Source organism: Podarcis gaigeae, assembly GCF_964106915.1.
Source record: "Podarcis gaigeae genome assembly, chromosome: Z".
In the NCBI taxonomy this organism is placed as follows: domain Eukaryota; kingdom Metazoa; phylum Chordata; class Lepidosauria; order Squamata; family Lacertidae; genus Podarcis; species Podarcis gaigeae.
The window spans coordinates 15,786,653-15,808,210 of NC_139691.1; the positions used below are offsets into that span (position 1 = coordinate 15,786,653).

The 21,558-nt window shown below is 43.5% G+C and overlaps 1 protein-coding gene across 2 annotated transcripts in view; it reads right to left on the reverse strand.

The window, feature by feature from the left end:
* ABL1 (ABL proto-oncogene 1, non-receptor tyrosine kinase) overlaps positions 1-21,558 on the reverse strand; it is a gene marked incomplete at its 3' end in the record, with an annotated part of 115,198 nt that overhangs the window by 23,369 nt on the left and 70,271 nt on the right. For both annotated transcript variants that reach the window (XM_083721357.1, XM_083721358.1), the window contains exons 2-4: positions 15,197-15,370; positions 13,433-13,728; positions 7,577-7,849 (exon numbers count right to left, since the gene is read on the reverse strand). In XM_083721357.1, the coding sequence (XP_083577483.1) occupies positions 7,577-7,849; positions 13,433-13,728; positions 15,197-15,370 (743 nt within the window). The remainder of the gene's footprint in view (positions 1-7,576; positions 7,850-13,432; positions 13,729-15,196; positions 15,371-21,558) is intronic.

Below are 21,558 nucleotides of genomic sequence, written 5' to 3' on the forward strand. Positions count from 1 at the left end.
AAAAGGGGAGATCCAGCCCAATGTCACCTGCTTGCTGGAATTTCTCCTGCACAGGGGCTAGTAAAATGAATGAGAGCTACACTAGATTGTGGCCTCCACTTTTTTCAATGGGGCTTGCACAGATTAATTTTTTAGTTGTTGTTGTTTAGTTGTTTAGTCGTGTCTGACTCTTCGTGACCCCACAGACCAGAGCACCCCAGGCACTCCTGTCTTCCACTGCCTCCCACAGTTTGGTCAAACTCATGCTGGTAGCTTCAAGAAATTTTTTGGTACATCCCTGCATTATACCTCACCTTCTTCCCCAAAGAGCTCAGGGTGGTGTACATAGTAGTCCCCGTCCCCGTCCCCCCCATTTAATCCCCACGACCACGTGAGGAAAGTTAGGCTGAGAGACAGTGACTGGCCCAAGGTCACACCCAGTGTGCTTCATGGCCAAGTGGGTGATTTGAACCCTGGTCTCCCAAGTCCTAGTCTGGTACTCTAATCACCACACTGTACCAACTCTAATTTGGTGTGAGAGTTTTTCTGCTAGAGGTTCTTGAATGTATCTGGCCAGCCCTGAGGACTAAAGATGTTCCTGTTCCCAGCTGCTAGGAATCAGCCTTCTCTATCTGGCCCTTAGGACTCTTCCCAGGCCACATCCCTCCTAGTCCTTCCCTAAGTGCTTCTGCTTATCCAGAATATTCTCTTGAATTGCAATGATGCCTAGAGACAATGCCCCTGTGACTCTGGACAAATAGAAACAACAGAGCATGTGCTTCTCCAGAGTCTTTACTATACAGACATTCGTACTAGCCTCATCTTACCATTACTGCATAAGTACCCAGGGCACACAGGACAATTTTATACTTCCCTGCTGCTTTCAGATACCAACCCTGCTACAATATACGTTGCCAGATTCTGCACAGGAGTGCTCAAAATTCGTCGGATGATGACTAGTGCCACATAGACCGATAGCTATAGTCTTATACAGGGGTACCTCAGGTTACTTACGCTTTAGGTTACATAAGCTTCAGGTTACAGACTCTGCTAACCCATAAATATTACCTCAGGTTAAGAACTTTGCTTCAGGATGAGAACAGAAATTGTGCTCCGGTGGCGCGGCAGCAGAGGGAGGCCCCATTAGCTAAAGTGGTGCTTCAGGTTAAGAACAGTTTCAGGTTAAGAACAGAACTCCAGAATGAATTAAGTATGTAACCAGAGATACCACTGTATATACTAACCTTTTACGCTCTTCCACTCCTGTCTAATGTTCTTAATCCTTCTTTTAGACTCTCTTAGCTTCTTCTGGAACCTTATAGACTTTTATATATACTTTCTGTCTTAACTCCTTTTAGTTTTTAGTTTTTTAAATAAAGATTTTAAATGATTACCGTATTTTTCCATCTATAAGACACCCCCATGTATAAGACACCCCCTATTTTGGGGGACTCTGATTTAAGAAAATGGGGGGAGATACTATCCGTGTAAAAGACAAACCCAGATTTTGAACATTATTTTAGAATTTAAAAAATTGTCTTATACACAGAAAAGTACGGTATATCCCTCCCTCCTTATGCTGGTGTAGAACTGTAATAAAGATTTGTTGTTGCTGTTGCAATGATGCCTTTTGCTTGCCTTGATGGAAGATGGAGAGACGAGTGGGGTTTTTTTCATGGCTGGATTATTATATTTATGTATTATTATTACACTGGTACCTTGGGTTACAGACGCTTCAGGTTACAGACTCCACTAACCCAGAAATAGTACCTCGGGTTAAGAACTTTGCTTCAAGATGAGAACAGAAATCATGCAGTGGTGGCACAGCAGCAGCAGGAGGCCCCATTAGCTAAAGTGGTACCTCAGGTTAAGAACAGTTTCAGATTAAGAACAGACCTCCAGAACGAATTAAGTTCTTAACCCGAGGTACCACTGTATTATTATTATTACCTGTGCCTCACTAGCAGGTCCCAACAATTTATAATTCATAACACTTAAAACAGATTACAACCACAGGAATGGGGTGGGCCCTGAAAACACACATCTCAGGTGTCAAAACGTCACGGTAAATAGGTGCTTCGGAAAGCTGTATAATGGAGGTGCTAGATGCACCACTATGGGGAGGAAATTCCACAGCTTAGGGGCTATTACAAGGGAATGTTCTCCCCTGGGCTGCCACCCTCCCCCAAATTTCTGAGGGAGGTGAAACTACAAAAAGCCCCTCTCCCCACTGATCTTAACACTCATGAGGATCTGTAAGAAAGGAGGCAATATCTCAGATATTTGGGACCCGAGTCATATATTAAGTTTTAAATGCTATTTTCACTCACATATACATTGTTAGGCACACTTTGCCCAAATATACACAATTTTGTAAACATTTTGTAAACATTACCTTTCTGGAGAACCACACTGAAAATTTCAGAGAAGTGCAAATTCAGGAAAAAACCTTCCACCTGGTTTTGTTCATGGTTCCAGAAAGTGCAAATTAAAATGCAAACTGAATTGAGTTTCTCCTCCATCCTTATTCCCTTTCACCCTTTGCTGTGGAATTCTGACTTCCTGGTTGGTTGGTTGGTTGGTTGGTTGGTTGGTTTCATTTATGCTGGTGGACATGGTTCTCCCGCTCCTTGCTTAATCCCGGCAACAACCCTGTGAGGAGGGCTAGGGTGAGAGGAAGTGACTGGCCCAGGGTCACTCAGTGAGTTTCATGGCCAAGTGGGGATTTGAACCCTGTCTCTCCCAGGTCCTAATCAAAGATGCTAACCACTACACCACACTGCTTCTATGATGCAATGAAAAACCTCTTCCAGAATCTCTGCCTTAGCTCCTTGATGTACACCTCATTTTCCTCCTCTTCCAGGAAGACCACAGCATGCATGAAATATCAGGGGAAGCTTGACAGTAGCAATAATTTGTTTGTAAGCCTATTGGGCATGAAAAGATTCCAGGCTGACTGATCTTCAGCCTCCCACAAGGCTGGGGCTGGAAAGAGGCCGTGGCCGACGTCAGCTGCAGGATGGATGTCTCAAACGTGACCCTCCAGAGGCACCCAGGTGGGTCAGGCTGCTGGATTCAATCACATCACATCATCAGAGGAAATGGAGCAAGCGCCTGGCCAGTTCTGTAGGACCACAGAAAGCCTGGGGGTCGGGGGGGGGGGGAAGGAGAAATCAAGCTCTTGTGTGCTAAAACAATGGAGAGGCCTGGGATGATTTGCTTGTCTTGATGCAGGCAACAAAAGCTCTGCAAAAGGGGAATGGTTGTGGAGCAAAATATTCTGCAACCTGAGGCCAGAGGTTTTTGATGTTCCACAGCCTGAGGCCAGAGGTTTTCAATGTTTTCAGGTTGCAGAATATCAATAACCTCTGGCCTCAGACTGCGGTACATTGTAAACCTTTGGCCTCAAATCCTTGATCATCTTGGATGCCCTTCTCTGCACATGTTCTAGCTTGTCATTATCCTTCTTAAATTGTGGCGCCCAGAACTGGACACATTACTCCAGGTGGGGTCTGACCAAAGCAGAATAAAGTTATTCTATTACTTCCTTTGATCTGGATACTTCTCTTGATGCAGCCTAAAATAGCATTAGCTTTTTATGCTGCTGCATCACACCATTAACTCATGTTAAGCTTGTGATCCACTAAGACCCCTAGGTCCTTTTTACATGTACTACTAGTAAGCCAGGTGTCCGCCGTCTTAAATTGATGGATCTTCCTGCCAGCCCAGAAGCTGACACTTGTCCCTACTGAAATTAATTTCTCTAGTTTGGAGCCACTTCTCCAATAGTTAAAGTAATCTTGAATCCTGATTCTTTCTTCAGTGGCACTGCCTACCCCTCCCAGCTTGCTGTCATCTGCAAATTAGATGAACACCCCCTCAATTCCTTCCTCCAAGTCATTTATAAAGAGGTTGAACAACAATGGGCCCAGGACAGAACCCTGTGACACCCCACTTGACACTTTTGTCCAGGATGATGAGGAACCATGAGTGAGTACTCTTTGGATTTGGTCAGTCAACCAGCTAAAAATCCACCTAACATTTATCTCATCCAGTCCACATTTTATCAGCTTCTTCACAGGAATATCAGGGAGGACTTTGTCAAAAGCCTTACTGAAATCAAGATAACTACGACTTGCGTGCAGAAGATCCAGGTTTAATCTCTGGCATCCCCCCCTTAAATTCCTTCTATTAATAACCATAAGAACTGGAATCTTACTTTACTTTGAAGAGAAGAGGAATATCAAAGGCTTAAAGCTCAGGCCTTGCATTCAGAAGGTCCCAGCAACCAGTGTCTGAGCACAGGAGCACTCTCCCCTTCTGAGGCTGACATGACCATAGGGCCACAGAGATGAAGAAGTCTAAGAGTTGCTGTATCAATTTGAAAACAACCCAAGCCAAATCTCTGGGTGTAGGCTGGCGGTTTCAATCAATTGTAGGCAAGTCCTAAAGGCTGAAATGCAATCTCAGAAGTTGGGGAAACTTTTGCAAAGTCAGAGAAGTTAGGTTCTAAATTGAGGATTGTCAGAAGGAGGTTCCCTTCCATTCTGCTCCGGGCAAATCAGGTTGTCAAATATCCTTGATCTCGATCTCTCTCTTTCTCTCTTGCCAAATGCAATGTGCTAATTGAAGTCTTACTTAATGGCCCTATGGAGCTCAACATTACCGAAGCACTGGACGGGGTCCCCCCAGCCCTCGTTTTTCCTCTCTGTAGGAACTACTTTGCCAAGATGCACTGAGTCGCTTCCAGCCACTTTGAAGCAGGATAATAAATAGGCTGCAGCAGGAATAATTCATCATGAGCGACGTCCGTTGAAACTACCAAGGCAGCCTCCTTCCCGTTATTATTTTAAGGTGTCGATCTTCTTTGCTGCGGGGGCAGGCACGGCAAGGGACGGAGGGAAGGGATGCCCAAAGTGCTTTGGAAACTCTTTTCTGGAAGACAAATTATACCTCTCAAGAGTTCTCCCTGCAAAGAGACCGCTAAGGACCTGTCTCCCCCTGCTGGTGTCTAAAGACAGATATGAGGTGTTTTTTAAAAAAAAACAAAAAACAAAACACCACCCGGCATTCTCCACACCTTTGAAGAAGGAGCCCTAATCCTGCAGTCTAAGACTAGATTGACGGATTTAAGGAAGGTGGATTAGGAGCCCGCCTTTCAAGTGTGTTTTTAGCCATGCATAATTTCAGGCTCTGCACCTTTTTGGGGAGAGTTTCTCTGAGTGCTCTGATAGCTCTCCCTGCACAGAGAGAGAGGGGGAGAGGGAGAGAAAGAAAAAGCAGCTTTATATTATTTTAGTCTCAGCTTCCAGTCATCCTTCATTAAGTATTTATCTGGCGTTTAGGAATTGGCGGCGGAGCGTGGCAAAGTACCCGCTTTCGACTCAGAAAAACAGGGAGATTTTACGATAGAATGCATAACTGAAACATCTAAGAGAAATCAGCTTCCCAGAGCGGGAAGAGGTGGTTTGCGGGAGGAGGGAAGTTACCCGTGGAAATGGCAAGCCTGCCCTCCACCACCCAAAAAAGCTACAAAGCAGTATGGCATGACTGGGATAGTGGTGGAGGCATATATCTCACATGATTAAATTCTGCAATCCAGAACTGTGTCAAAGGCTGTGTCAAAGGCTGTGTGGGCATTTGGCATTGCAGACCAACAGGTCTAAAGGACTTGTGGGTGTTCAGATTCCTTTCCTTTATCTGAACTGAAGATACTAGACCTGGAGAATCTGCTGCAACCTCCTCCTTTGCATAGTTTATGTGAAGTTGTTAGGAAACCCTCTATTCCCCTCACATATACTTGGGTTAAATGTTCCTATAAATGTATATATAAGTGATAATAACATATAAAGTGTGTACACAGCTCCTGCCCCAAATATCTGAGAGATCACTACCTTCCTTACAGACTCTCCCCGATGTTAAGTTCTGCAGTTCCAGCTCCCCATAGAAGCTCGGAGTGGTAGTGGTGGTGGTTTCATGACTGAGGGGTCTGATACTGCTTAAGATGTATAGCACAGACTGAGCCAAAGACTAACCATTTTCATTACACCATAAGAAGCACTTTGCAGAACAGATCCCATTCCATCAGATGCAGAGAACATAAGAAGAGCTTATGCTGAATCAGGCCAATGGCCCATGTAGTCCAACATCCAATTTTCAGCAGCCAACCAGATGTTCAGACAGAGCTTTGAAAACTAAGGAGCAGACAATGCTGACCACTGGGCAAACTAGATTCTAATTGCTGTCTCCCAATACATTCTGATGTATTATTACTTATTGTTTTTAACTAATTTGTTTTTATTGTTTCGTATTTTATAAATATGTTATTAATGTTGTAAGCTCCTTTGAATCCTAATTTGAGAGAAAGGCAGGATACATATACATTAAATACTGCTGCTGCTACTAATAGATTGTGGAAGGCGTTCCCCATGTTGTGCACATTGTCATTCACTTTTTTGAGAGGAATTTGAAAACATTCCTATTTACCTAGTTGCATTTGATGACTGAAGAATACCGTTCCTGGTAACGCTGAGATTTCTGGATGAAAGTACAGGGGTTTTTTTAGTTTTTTTTAAAGTAAGTAAAACACCTGCCCAGGGAGCGCAATGTATCTCTTAATGGAGGCTATATCTGCAGCAATCAGAAACGGAACATTTCTCTCCCCTCTCCCCCCCCCCCCCGCCCCCAAAGTCTTATAATCTGCATGGTTAGAACACTAGGTGTCACTGTCTGCATATGCTTTTAAAAAAGAATCCACAAAGCCGACTTAAGGAATTTGCTTCTCTAGGGGTACAAATCAGAGGTGGGAAAATAACTCAGCAGTTCAAATGCAAATCCTAAGAACATAAAAAGAGGGCCCAACTAGCCCAGCATCTTCTCACACTGGGTAACCAGATGCCTGCAGAGGAAACTTGCAGGAAGGATACGAGCACAAGAGCACTCTCCCCTCCTGTTATTTCCAGAAACTGGTATCCAGGAATACTGCTGCCTCTGACAGTGGAGGTAGAGTGTAGAAACTATTTTAAATCTTCGAAAACAATTAAAATAAACATGAAGATAAAACACAGGTCAGCATTCTACATATCAGGGCTCTGCCTAAACAAAAATGTTTCTTCCACACACCAAAGAGAGTACAGTGAAGGTGCAAACCTTCTGACAGTGGAGGTGGAACATAGCAATCAGGGTGATCAGCCACTCATAGCCCTCTCCTCCACCAATTTGTCTAATCAACTTTTAAATCCATCCAGGTTGGTGGCCTTCACAGTTTCCTGTGGGAGCAAGTTCCATAGTTTAACTGTGCTCTGCTGTGTGAAGAAGTCCTTTCTTTTATTTGTCCTGAATCTTTCAACATTCAGCTGCATTGCATTCCCACTTTCTCCATGCCGTGCATAGTTTCATAAACTTCCATCATGTCACCTCTTTCTCACCTTTTCTCTAAACTAAAAAGTCCCAAATGCTGCAACCTTTCTTCATTAGGGGAGTCTGTACCTTTTGGGGCCTTCTAAGCGTGGTGAAGTTTTCCTCTTTAAAAGGGCAGTGGCTACCAAACAGAAGAGTGGTAGAAAGAGAGAAGATAAGAAAAGGTTTCAGTACCTACCTTTAAGGTCTTCACCGCCACTGTGAGGTTATACTTCTTCCAGACGCCTTCATATACCTCGCCATATTGGCCCCCTCCAAGTTTGTGCTTCATGGTGATGTCCGTGCGTTCAATCTCCCACTTGTCGTAGTTGGGGGACACACCATAGATTGTGGGTTTGTTGCGCTTGGGGGCCGGGTAGTGCAGAGTGGTGATCAGCCCATCTGCCACGGTCGAGTGATGGTGGACCAGCTCAGCCAAAGTGTTGAAGCGGCTCTCCGAAGACACGTAGAGCTGGGAGCAAAAGCAGAGAGGAAGAGAGAGTCACCACAACTCCATGTTGTTATTATGCTGCTGATTTACACAAAAATTGCATGTTTATTCATTTACATGGTACATATTTATACAGTTACTAGTTTATTATTGCTGTTTCAACTGCCATGGTCATATCAACCACAGATAAAATATATGCACTCATACAATATTAAAAATAACTTAAACCAAAATATATATTTGCATCAAAATATAGTAATAGTAATAGTAATAGTAATAGTAATAATAATAATAATAAAACATCATCAAAAGGTTAGAAAATATTACAATATGAAAGGTTAAAGGAACCAATACATTAAAATCATCCAATTAAATCTCTAAATTAAATCATCCAATTAAAATTTATTATATTAATTAATTTATTAATCACCTTCCAAAGCACCATATCAAGGTGATTCACGTTTAAAATAATAAAAAAGTTAACAACTCACAAATGATGAACACTTTTTTTTTAAAGACTAAAGCCCTAATAAGTGAACATGTATGGTAAAAGACCCCTTTGTCCAGCTGTGAAAGCCTGTCAGAACAAAAATGTTTCCAGGAAGTACAGAGAGTGGGCCGCTATCGTTTCTTGACAGAAATGCCGTTTCACAGAACAGGAGCAGCCACACTAAAGGCCATGCTCAGAGTTACTGCAGAGACGTCTTCCGAGAGCTTTGGAACTTGCAGACCACAAGAATATATGGGGTGCATAAGGGATAAGGCAGTCTCTCAAGTTATTCCTAAAAGCTTTCCTACATATTTATATTTTTATCATACAGGCAATTAATATACTGACTTAGCAGTATATAAATATATTTATCAGTAAATAAAATAAATAAATATTCTTTTGTTAAAAAAAAATTGCATGCTGCAATTTAATAAAAGCAACAAGCAACATCAGGGAGGTTTCAAGCAACTGTAATATAATAAAAGCTAACCACAAATTAAAACATATTGCCAGCTAACTATTAAAGGAAAATGTTTTCCTGTAATTATCTGCATAAGGAAAGTTTTCAGTGAACGTTTGAAGGTTAATATAGAAGGCGCCTGCTTGAATCTCTCTGTTGGAAGAGCATTCCACAGGAGTGAGCCAATAATACTGAAGGCTCTGTTTCATATTGATGTCAGATGTGCTGCTCTGCAAATTCACTGGAAACTACCTTATGCTGAGTCGGATCACTGGGTCAATCCAGCTCAGGTTTGTCTACACTGACTGGCAGCAGCTCTTCTGGCATTTCAGTCAGGGAATATTCCCACCTCTACCTGGAGATGCTGGGGACTGAACCTGGAGCCTTCTGCATGAAAAACAGATGCTCTACCAGTGAACTAAAGTCCTTTCCTCTAAGAAGTATGTAAGATTCCAGTTCTCATAATTTTGAAAAAATAGGAAGCTGCCTTATTTCAAGTCAGACCATAGGTTCATCTAGCTCAATATTATCCACATTTGCCAGGTTTTCAGGGAGGGAACAATCCCAACCCTATGTGAAGACACCAGGGATTGAACCCGGGACCTTTCACAGGTGCAAACAGATGCTCCACCCCTGAGCTACAGCCCTTCTAAGGCCCAGGTTTGATCCCATAAGCAATATATGAGCCTGGCATATATATCAGAGCTTGCAAACTGGGCAGACCACAAAGGAGACTGCCCCAAAAATGTTGTGCCAAGATTTTGAGCCAAGCAGACAACACTGGAGTGTGTTTTTTCCATGGTCTCCCCTCACCCCACCAGGCTTTTGCAAATAGTAAATGTAAAAGTATAAAGAAATGAAGTATCTCTCTTGTCTAGACCCCCATCAGATCCCACTTCTCAACTGATCCCACTTTTTTATAACAGTGCTGCCACAATCCTGGACAAGCTGCATCAGAGAAAGCTTTTGGATCAGCATGGCAGCACCACAACTTTGGAACACCCTTCCCTGTTGACATCAGGCAGGTTTCTTTGCTATACTCTTTTCAATACCTCTTACAAAACATTTTGGTTTAGACAAGCCTGCCTAGATATGCAGAATGTTGACATATGTTTTAATCTGATTTTTAGCTTGTGGTTGATTTTCATTATCTGTTTTACCAATAATTTTATTTTTTTATTCTTTTGTAAACCGCTTTGAGGTGGGTTTTTGTTGTTGTTGTTCTTTTTACAATACCAAATTTTGCGAAAGGAATAAAAGAAAGCTGCCTTTGAACCAGTCTCGATATTTGACCATCTGTCTATCTGTCTTTCATGCTACAAAGCTCTCTGATCCTTTAACTGGAGGGTTCAAGGACACAGCCCAGCCAGGGGCAAAAACACTTGGGGTAAAAGGTAAAGGACCCCTGGGCAGTTAAGTCCAGTCGAAGGTGACTATGTGGTGTGGCGCTCATGTCACTTCAGGCTGAGGGAGCTTGCATTTGTCCACAAACAGCTTTCCAAGTCATGTGGCCAGCATGACTAAACTGCTACTGGCTCATGGAAGACCCTGACAAGTGCCAGAGCGCATAGAAATGCTATTTACCTTCCTGCTGCAGCGGTACCTATTTATCTACTTCCACTGGTGTGCTTTTGAACTGCTAGGTTGGCAGAAGCTGGGACAGAGCAACAGGAGCTCATCTCGTTGCGTATTCAAACTGCCAACCTTCCGAACGACAAGCCCAAGAGGCTCAGTGGTTTAGACCATAGCACCACCCGCATCACCACTTGGGGTATAAAACATGAGCAGTGTGGCCTGGGGAGAGTTCTGAGCACTGGACAGAAAGGTCTAGGGGGCTGAAAATATATTGATACAGTTGTAAGAACATAAAAAAGCCTGCTGGATCAGGTTAATGGCTCATCTAGTCCAGCACCCTGATCTCAATGAAGCCAACTAGACGCCCCAACAGGAACCTACAAGCAGGACCTGAGTGCAGCAGCAACTCTACTCACTTGTGATTCCGAGAAATTGGTATTCAGAAGAAGTATTCATACTGCCTCCAACCTGGCGGGGGGGGGGGGGGATATAAGAGCCCTACACCAGGTTCATACCAATGGTCCATCAAGTCCCAACATCCTGCTCTCACAGTGGCCAACCAAGAAGTCCATGGGAAACTCACAAGCAGGATCCAAACACAAGAGCACTCCAGTGGTTTCCAGCAACTGGCAATGAGAAGCATTTGTGCCTCCAACCATGGAGGCAGAGAATAACTACAGTGGCTAATAGCCATGCATTGCCCTCTCCTCCATGAATTTGTCACATCCTCTTTTAGAGCCATCAAAGTTGATGGCCACCACTGCCTCCTGTGGGAGTTAAGTGCTGCAGTTATTAACCTTGCACTGTGTGAATAAGTACTTTCATTTATCTTTCCTGAAACCTCCAACATTCAGCTTCACTGGCTGTCCACAAGTGCTAATGTTATAAGAGATGGAGACAGTGGCACAGTGTGGTTCTTTCTACACAGACACATACAGAGACACAACACCAAAGCTGTTGATCTAACTGGAAGAGCTTGTGAGATATTAAATTCTGCCAGCAAACTGAGAAATGAGACAGCAGTCTTGGAAAGCCACAAAAGCCCAGACAGCAGGCGGGAAGGAACGTACCGTCTGTTCTCCCCACTACCATCTCCATCCCCCAGGGGACATATGATATATATTTTTTATCAAATGGCTGAAATTGATCGTTTAAGAACTAGGCCTGCTGAGAATCTTGGTGTCTTCTTCTCTTCCCTTCACAATAAAATTAGGATGAAAATTCATATATTCCTGGTGGTAAGCCAGTGGCTGTTCGCTTTAAAGAAATCATCCTGCTGGTACCCATTCCCAATAATTCTAATTAAAACAGTTCCAGGGAAAGAAAAACTATTAACCTGCTTTGCGCAAATCTAAACTGATTATCATAGCGAGTATTGGCCGTTCCTTGGCACTGAGAGTGCTGCCAGACTAAACAGAGTGCCTTATCGCAATGCTGGGGCAGGCTACAAGTGGCAGAACACCTTGTCGCTGATGCTGCACTGCCTTATGTCAGCAGGAAGATCTAAATCTCTCCCCACAGAGATGTACTGGGCACCTTCACTGCTTAGTTTGTGTCCTGTGCTGAAGACATACCTCTTTACCCTGGTTCTTGTGACTGTAATTTGTCGTAAAATATTTTCAGTACAGTGGTACCTTGGTTTACAACCATAATACGTTCTGGAAGTCCGTTTGTAGACTGAAACAGGTTGTAATCCAAGGCATGCTTTCACCAATGGGGCCTCCAAAAAAAAAAATTTGTAATTCCCCCCAAAATGGGTTTTAATCCAAAAAAAGGTTGCAAACTGGGACCCGCACTTCTGGATTTGACGTGTTTGTAATCCAAAACTTATGCAAACCAAGATGTATGCAAATCAAGGTACCACTGTATTGTATTTTTAAATTGCTATAACATGCCCTGGAACCTTATTGTGAAGGGCAGGTAAAAAAATAAATTATAATTATTACTAATAATAAAAATAATAAAAACAATAAAACAACAAGTGCTCATTTCTTATTTTGACATCCTCAGAGGGTTTCAATTAAATAATAATAATAACAATAATAATAGATGCTATTTATTATTACAACATATTCAGAATTGTTGTTGTTGTTAAACCCCACCTTTTTCCCCTGATGGGACTCAAAGCAGCTTATAGTTAAAAGCAAGAACTGTAAAAACATAGATAGAACAATAATAAAAACCAAACATTGATAGGAAATGAATACCCAAAGGTCATCTCGTCCAACCCCCTGCAATGCAGAAATCAGAACTAGGCTCCCTGACAGATAGCCAGCCTCTGTTTAAAAACCTCAAGCAAAGGAGAATCCACCACCTTCCAAGGGAATTCACTCCATTGTTTAACACCTTTTACTGCCAGAAAGGTTTTCCTAATGTTTAGTTGGAATCTACTTCCTTGTCTCTGACCAAACTGTGGGAGGCAGTGAAAGACAGGAGTGCCTGGCGTGCTCTGGTCCATGGGGTCACGAAGAGTTGGACACGACTAAACGACTAAACAACAACAACTTCCTTGTCATTTGAATCCATTGGTTCAGGTCCTGCCCGCTGGAGCAGCAAAAAACAAGCTTGCTCCATCTTTCATGGGACAGCCTTTCAGATTTTTTAAGGTGGCTCTCGTATCACCTCTCAGTCTTCTGCTCTACAGGCTAAACATATCCAATGTTTAGTCAGAATCTCCTTTCTTGTCATTTGTTCTTGCTATTATTCATTTATTTATTTTTTGTCATCTTCACAGGTTTTCAATCTTCCAGTGATCCATTTGGAAACCAGCAGTACTTGGCTCCGCTACCCTCACCCAACAAAGCCATACCAAACACATGCACACACAATTTTTTGTAGTTTGGAAAATGATGGAGAAACAAACCGATGAATGGACAATGAACGGAGAGATATGTGAGCAAGCTGCGAGCAAACCAGGATGAATGCTTGCTATCATATAACCCCGCCCCACAGATGAATCAGAACAAATGCTCAAGAAAGAACAGTAGTGGTCTAACCACCATGCATGCTTTTAGCAAAAAAATGATGTAAAATAAATAAATATGATACGCCTGGAGAGTCAACCAGGGTCTGCTCTCACCTTCCCATCAGATGCAGTGTTGATCCGGTAGTGGTAAACCCTTCCCTCGTATCTCAGCGATATGGACCGCTGGCCTGGACTGCTCTCACTCTCCCGCACCAGGAAGCTACCGTTGATCCCACTGCTCAGCAGGTACTCTGCCGCATTCCGCGACACTGGCCCATGGTACCATGAGTGCTTCTCTAAGCTGTTCACAGGGGTGATGTAGTTGCTGGGGACCCAGCCTTGCCCATTCTTTGTCTGGGCCTCACACCACTCCCCATTGTGATTATAGCCCAAGACGCGGAGCTTTTCACCTTTCCATTAAAACAATTAAAAGAAAAAGAACGAATATTGGTCATTGACTATAACCAAGAGATGGATCAATGGATTAAATAAAAACAGCACATACAGTGTTTATTTTTACATGGCAGGCAAGCATCTGAGGCAGCATGTGGTAATAAAACCCAACAGACAAATGCAAATTTAAAAGCATCAGAGGGGGAAATAATCTGAAGCTGCTTAATTTTTGAACTGGAAACAATTTTTATGAAGCCAGAAGTCACAATTGCAGAAAGCTTTATCACATGGTTGCTAAGAGTGGTCATCAGGTAGATCAGGGGTAGGGAACCTCTGGTCCACATCTTGCAGGAGGTCTTTGAAATTGGTCTACAAGGGCATTTGGGGCAAAACATGCCCACTTGTCAATCACCCTACATCATATGATACCAGCTGTAGAGATCTGTTATCTCCGATCTAAGTACTAAGATCCAAGAGGCAACTTGCTCTTTGATGGTAAAAAGCAGCAGCAAAGACTTAGCACTGTGATCCCAGAGTGCTAAGACTGGAGATAAGCCTCTGCCTGTTGACTCTTAAAGAGCAAGCAAAAGGTCATCTCTGATTTTAGCGCTGTGTGACTACAGCACTGAGATCAGAGGCAAGCCTCTGTCTGCTCCTGCAACTTGAACTTTGAACCACCTAAGTCATCCTAAACTAGGCAATTACCGGATAGGTGTCCTCATCCACCTGCCAAAAATGGCCTGTGGAGGGTGGGCCAGTCCTCAGGCTGAAAAATCTTTCCTAACCCTGGTGTGGAACCACCATGGACATGTTCAACTTCACTGTTCCAGGTGTGCCCGCTGGAAGAATCCCAGTGAAAAAAAAGGCACCCACCATTCCCAGAGATGGCTTCCACATTGCTATCCACGTGAAACAGATCTGATATGCGGAATGGGACCTGGAAATTGGTTTTAAAACTTCTGCATGAAGAGAAGTGATGGGGGGGGCAGGGAGAACCACTGTGGTGCCATTCCCAAGGCAGCTCCAAACCCCACACATCTTCATCTCAGAGCAAGGAGACCAAAGTTGATCTCAAGGCCCATATTGAGAGAAGATGCTCCTTCAAAGACACCAGAGACACACTTTGTCGAGTTTAGCACTAGCACCAAGAACCTGGACTTCAGCTCAGCATCAAATTGGAAGTTCATATAGATGGAATGAACAAAGGAGGGAGCCCGTCAGCAGGCTGCTGCAGAGATAGAAGGAAGACTGGAATACCAACCCCATTGACCTCCTTCAATTCTGTCTGGTTACATATTATAAAAGCTATTGTTTTGGAATTTGGTGCCTGAGTTTGCTTGTTCCCTATGCCCTCCCTATAGTTTGTCCTTTCAGGCCATGCACTGTTTTTGGACAAGCACTGTTCTGAATGAAAATAATGACAATCTGGACGCACACTTGGTCTCATACACACTTTGTAGTCTGATCCTGACATACATCTCTTACCTTTAGTTATGCTGAGAGTGTTGTCTCCACTTGCTACAAAATCATACAGGGCAACGAAAAGGTTGGGGTCATTTTCTCCGGGACCCGAAAGCAGATTCTCCTTGGAGTTCCAGCGGACGGCTTCACTTAGGCCCTGGGGCTCAAATTCAGAGGCTACTGGCCTCTGAAGCGCTTCTGGAAAAGTAAATGAAAAGGGGAGGGGAAGAAAAAGGTTAATTTTCAAAAAAAGAATCTGCTCCCCCCTCCCCTTTTCTCTTAATCACAGTTTTGCTTTGAATATGCTTAGCGCAGTGGTTCTCAAAGGGTGTGGAGCGCCTTGTGTATCAGAAGCAGAGGCGTAGTGTGGAGGTTGCTGGGGTGCCGATGCACCGGGCATTGTTTTTTGGGGGGGCATTCCTGACGCCCTGCCTATGGTTAGCTGTTGTGTCCTTCTCAGGAACCCTCCAGCAGAAGGGCGCCTGAGGAGGAGGCAACAGCTCAGGCATCCTGCAAGCCCAGCGCCGCTCGCAAAAGCAGCGTGGGGATGATGCTTGCCTGTTGCCTCCTCCTCAGTCGCCCTCCTGTTGGAGCCTGGAGGGTGCCTGAGAAGACTGCAAGAGTTCATGCATCCTGCAAGCCCAGCGTCAATTTTGTAATTCTTGCAAAGCGATGCTGGGCTTACAGGGCGCTGTGAGGAGCAGCCAGGCAGGCTGTGCAGTGCAGTCCCGAAGCATTGGAGAGGCAGCACTGCCCCTCTCTGATGCTGGGACCCAAGGCTGCAAGGATGCCCTTACAGGTTCCACACTGACTTAAAAGCAGCACAGGGCCTGGGCACAGAGCTGCTGCGTCCCTCCAGCTAAGAAGGATCAGATGCCCCGTCCCCCGGAACCCCCCACCCTATTGCCCAGAGTATACCCACCCTGGGTGCTGGTGGGGTATGCTCTGCCACTGGTCAGGAGAGGATGGCAAATGTGATGGGAATATTCAAGGACAATCAAATAAACATTTTAACATTTCAGTGTAGAATAGTATAGTATAATGTCAAAATAATATTTTTTTATTAGTAGAATATGGATATCTTTTCAAAATGAGAGCAAGAGCATCAAGTGATACAGAGGACAATCCTAGTTGTGATCCAGAATCGCCATATTGTGAGAATGATTCATGTTCTTACGTAGCTGCATTGATTTATACTTTCTGGATGTCCCATGATCATATTATAAAGTACTTGTGTTCTATGTTATAAATCAAACACTGCCAGGAGTTGTTTCTTTTTGTTTTCCAGTGTATTTATCAATATAAAATTTGGTGTGGCATGAGCAAACTTTTATTCTGAAAGTGTGGCCCAGAGAAAAAAGTTTGAGAACCACTGTTAAAGGACATTTATTTTGTATTTTGGCTGATTTATATTGTGTGTGTGTGTGTGTGTGTGTGTGTGTGTGTGTGTGTGTGCAAACAATGTTGTTTTATTATTTTATGATTTTTTTGATATTGCAAACATTTTTATTTTTTTATTTTTTGCATTTCTATCTCACTTTTTCCTCCAAGGAGCTCAAATTGGAGTACATGGCTCTCTGTATCCTCATTCAATCCCAACAACAACCCAGTGAGGTTGGTTAGGCCCAGAGACAAGTGACTTGAATGAACATCTGAATATACATTACAATAAAAACCATGAACAGAATTTAAAATTATAGGTTGTATCCAATGCTTGCCCTACTCAGAGTAGGCCCATTAATTTCAATGCGTCTGCTCTGAAGGTAAAAGTAAAATGACCACTGACCGTTAGGTCCAGTCGCAGACGACTCTGGGGTTGCGTGCTTCTCTCGCTCTATAGGCCAGGGGAGCTGGCGTTTGTCCGCAGACAGCTTCCGGGTCATGTGGCCAGCATGACTAAGCTGCTTCTGGAGAACCAGAGCAGCGCACAGAAATGCTGTTTACCTCCCGCCAGAGTGGTACCTATTTATATACTTGCACTTTGATGTCCTTTTGAACTGCTAGGTGGGCAGGAGCTGGGACCGAACAACAGGAGCTCACCCCGTTGCGGGGATTTGAACCGCCAATCTTCTGATCGGCAAGCCCTAGGCTCTGTGGTTTAGACCACAGTGCCACCCGCCACCTGCTCTGAAAGGCATATCCTATATCTATCTGCACACAAACACACCAGCTTTGGTTGCAGAGCAATCTTCAAAAGCTGCCTTATTCACCAAGGCAAAATACTTAGAAAAGAAGAAAAGTCTGATGGGCTGTAAAACAATTAAGTTTTCAAATATGCTACGGGGATTCAGCCTTCTCCCCCACCCCACTCATCTGTCCCTTTTTTGTGCACACAGATTACCCATTTTATCATCCCTGCAGCGCTTTAATTACGACAATTATGAGAGAAACAGAAGAGCCACTTGGAGAAAATTAAGCTGATTAATCATTTTACCCTGAAGAATGCTTTGATCTTGTCAAGCCCATTAAAAAGCTCCCTTTATCAGGCAAAGAGGCGCCATACATATTGGATGTGCTGTGTGTATGTGTGTGAGAGACATCATCAGCTGGGTAAACACCTGAAATAAACAGACAGCAAACAGCTGGAGATGGTGGAAAGATGACATCAGTGAAGAGCAGTGCAGAGAGAAAAGGCTGCCCCCTCACCTCCTGCTGCTGCTCCATCCTCCCTGTGCAAAGGCTTTACTGTAAACTGTACACAGTGGGATGTCATGTAACCTCGGTCAGTGAGAAAAAATGCCTCCCAATGGGGACTGGTTCAACAGGAAGGCCGGAAATCCAGCACTGTCTTCCCCTCCAATTACACCACGACCAAGGACAAGTGGTGAAGGGCTCATGCCAGGTCTTGAATCAAGATCCTGGAGAGAGGCCACACTGTGAACAGCATGAGAACTCCCCTCGCTCCCCCCTCCCCTCATGTCTATGTTAAAAATTTGACCCCTCCCTTCTCTCTGCGCCAAATTACTTGCTCTCTTTTGAGATGAAGAGACGCAACAGGCCAGACTTCAGGAGAACAGTGAAAGCACAACTTGGAAATCAAGGAAAACTATTTACTTTTGAGTGATCTTCATAAAGAGATAGAAACAGCCTCCCTGCTGGATCAGGCCAACTGGGGCCCATCTGGTCGAGTAGGCTGTTCTGACAATGGTCAACTAGATGCCTTGAACAGAAACCTGAAAGCAGGACATGATGCAAAGTATCACCCGTGTCTTCATAGTGCTCGTTGGTCATAGATCTTGAAACCTATTAGGCCTGAGTGATCACACTATCACGGCTGAAGGTGGAAAATTGCACAACTTCCAAGAATATCTGAATGCTTAACAACAGGACCTATTGGCAGCCAAATTTAGGGAGGGTTGTAAATTCAGTGACAGAGCACTTGCTTTGCATGCAGAAGCGCGCGCTCTCTCTCTCTCTCTCTCTCCCTTTCTCTCTGTCACACACATACACACACACAATACATTTTGTGATGCTTTTCTTGAACATAGAATCTGAAGAACTTCACATGTATTGAAAGCTTGCACTCCAAGTAGTATGAACTTCAGTGGCAGAAGTAAAAAGACAACATCTATCTCCTGCTTTGTTATTTGAGAACAAAGCCTGCTTTTGGAGAGACCACCTGCTTCAGCAGACATCCCCGATATCTGACTTGAACCTTCTGCTTTGATTGCTATTTAAACTGGCACATTGTCCTGATGGGCTTGTTTATTATGTTAAGGATGCTTTAATGTAGGTTTTTGTTTGTTTGTTTGTTTGTTTGCTATGTACTTTAATTACAGGTAGCTGTACTTTTTACAATAATTTGATTCTTGTTATTTTGATGTTATGTCAATTTCTGAACCACCTGGGTATTTCTTATTGAAAAGAAAGGCAGATTATGATGATGGTGGTAGTGTTGATGATGATGATGATTAAATTTCAATCTACCAACTCCAGCAAGCATAATCTATCCAGGTTTGGTTTTTTTCTCAACTAAATACAAGAAACCAAAACACAGAAATCCTCCAAAATTCACAGTTCTCCAGCCAAGCAATATGTACAAATAATTACATAGCAAGGGAAGTGTGTACACAAATGAATATGTTAATGAAAATCACACACACAAATGCATTCCACTAAGGCAGATTGCTTTGCAAATCAGTACATTTTAGGCAAAACTGCATATTAAAAATGTGCATATTAGGATAAATTCACACTAAAAAGCAGATAAATTTTCATGAAGAGAGAAGACTTCAAAAACTGATGTGGAAATGTGAACTGAACTTTTGGGGAAAATGAAAATTTGACGTATTTGTCCATCCATATGTGTTCATTTTTTACGTTGAACCCTGAGAGGTTGGTTAGGCTGAGGGAATGAGTAGCCAAAGGTCACACCCAGTGAGTTTCATGGCCCAGTGGGGATTTGAACCCTGGTCTCTCCTGGGTCCCTCTCTGACACTTTAATTGTTTCTGCCTGGTTTTGAACTGAGGATCTTTTGCGTGTTAGGCAAACATAATAAGCACTATGCTACAGAAACTATACTATGCTTTACTTTACTATGCTACAGTAAAGTCACTAGTTAAGGTGGCACCCGTAATTAAATCAATGCAACATTTCCAGATTTGAGCAATGCCTCTCTCACATGCGGCATAGGGGAGCTGCTGAGGAGGAGGCTCTTGAGCTCAAAGCTCACTAGTCACTGGGTCTGATCAGCCTCAGTCTGCTACTGTTGCTCCAGGGTTCCTTTTCACTTGTGCTCTACAACACACCACTTCCCACCCTACTTCCCACCACAGCTTCCACACTAGGAAAAGCACACGTACACATCTTAAAGCACCTCTTTTCACCTTTACTTCCTCCTCGCAGAAGCATCTGTTCCAAACAGGGAGCCAAATTCTTTAGAGAGGCACATTCAAATCTCTGTGTGTGCCTGTCTCTCCTTCTCTTTTCCACTAAATCAGATTCAAATGTGCATCTCTAAAGTGCCATAAGGAAGTTGTGCTCACTTGGTGGTGAATGCCACCAACATGGATGGCTTTAAAAAAGGACTAGAAAAATTCACTGGTGGTGCCAATGACTGAGAAGCTTTTTCTTTAGGTGAGGCTGCCATAAAGAAGGTGTACTTTGAGGGTTGGGTTTTTTTAACAATAAAGCAGGGTGTAAATTTTATGAAATAAACAAACAGATTAAAGAAATGCATTACATTACAGGGAAGGCTTTGCAAAAATGTGTACCATTAGTAAAAAAAAAATCATACAAAGTTTGTTGGGAGAAATTAACACAAAAATGCTGATGAATATTCATGAGAATTCAGCTGCTCCCCTCTAATGCAAATAGGTGCAGAAAGGTGGAGAACTTGGGGTGGGCGGGGGGGGGGGGAGAGAGGGAGGATAGAGATGAGAAACAGACAGAACCAGAACATTAAAAATATCCTTCAATCCCCATTTGCAGTTGACATATCCACCCACCCACACAAAAGCTCTTGAAGTCAGGAGCTTCCACCCCAGACTAAACTTTGCATTTCTCCTCTCAAACAAACACTAGAAACCTGCAGGGGAAGTCAGCTTCCAAGCTGTACCAACTGCAAGGCAGGTCCAACGGAAAGGCAACATCCAACATCTATCAACAACAAGTGCCACGTCCCGTGGACTTGCAGACATCACAATCACCTCCCCACAAAAGCATCCTTTAAAGTGAAGCGACAGACTTCCTTCTGCACTGCAGCTACTTCCTCGGCTGCCAATTACAGGCTCACTTCCTCAAACAATAGCACGCCATGACAGCTTCCCTCAAGGTTAGGGATGTCAGAACATTCCGACAAAAACAGACACAGGAGGGGAAATTGCCGGTGTTCACTTTATGTCTGCAACAGAAAGCAACCCAGTGAATACAACTGATAATTGCTGCTACTTTTGCTGCCTTCAGCACACAAACAATCGGTAATTGATTATGGTCCCCTACCCCTAAATGCATTTATTTTCCTTTGCACTAGAATGAATGGGGAGGAATGACCTAATGACAACCTAAGTTACATAATTTACATGATTAATTACGTGTGCTACACGATTTCCTCACAGCAGACAGTGAGACAAATAACATGGTTTTTGACAGAAAGTGAATTGCAGCAGAACAGATCCAAGGCTGCAGGCAACAAATATGGGGCAGAACGGGAAAATATGCTGAATTACACCCCTAATCGTCTCCTTCTTCTTCTTCTTCTTCTTCTTCTTCTTCTTCTTCTTCTTCTTCTTCTTCTTCTTTGGCGATCCCTCGTAGCCGAGTAAGATTGTCTTCCATAAACACGGTTTTAACAATGAGTCCGTAAGTGACTGTGGAGGCTAATTCTGGATCCACATGTCCTTCCACAGTGGGGACATTGGTTTCCAGGCAGGAGTTGATCACGGTG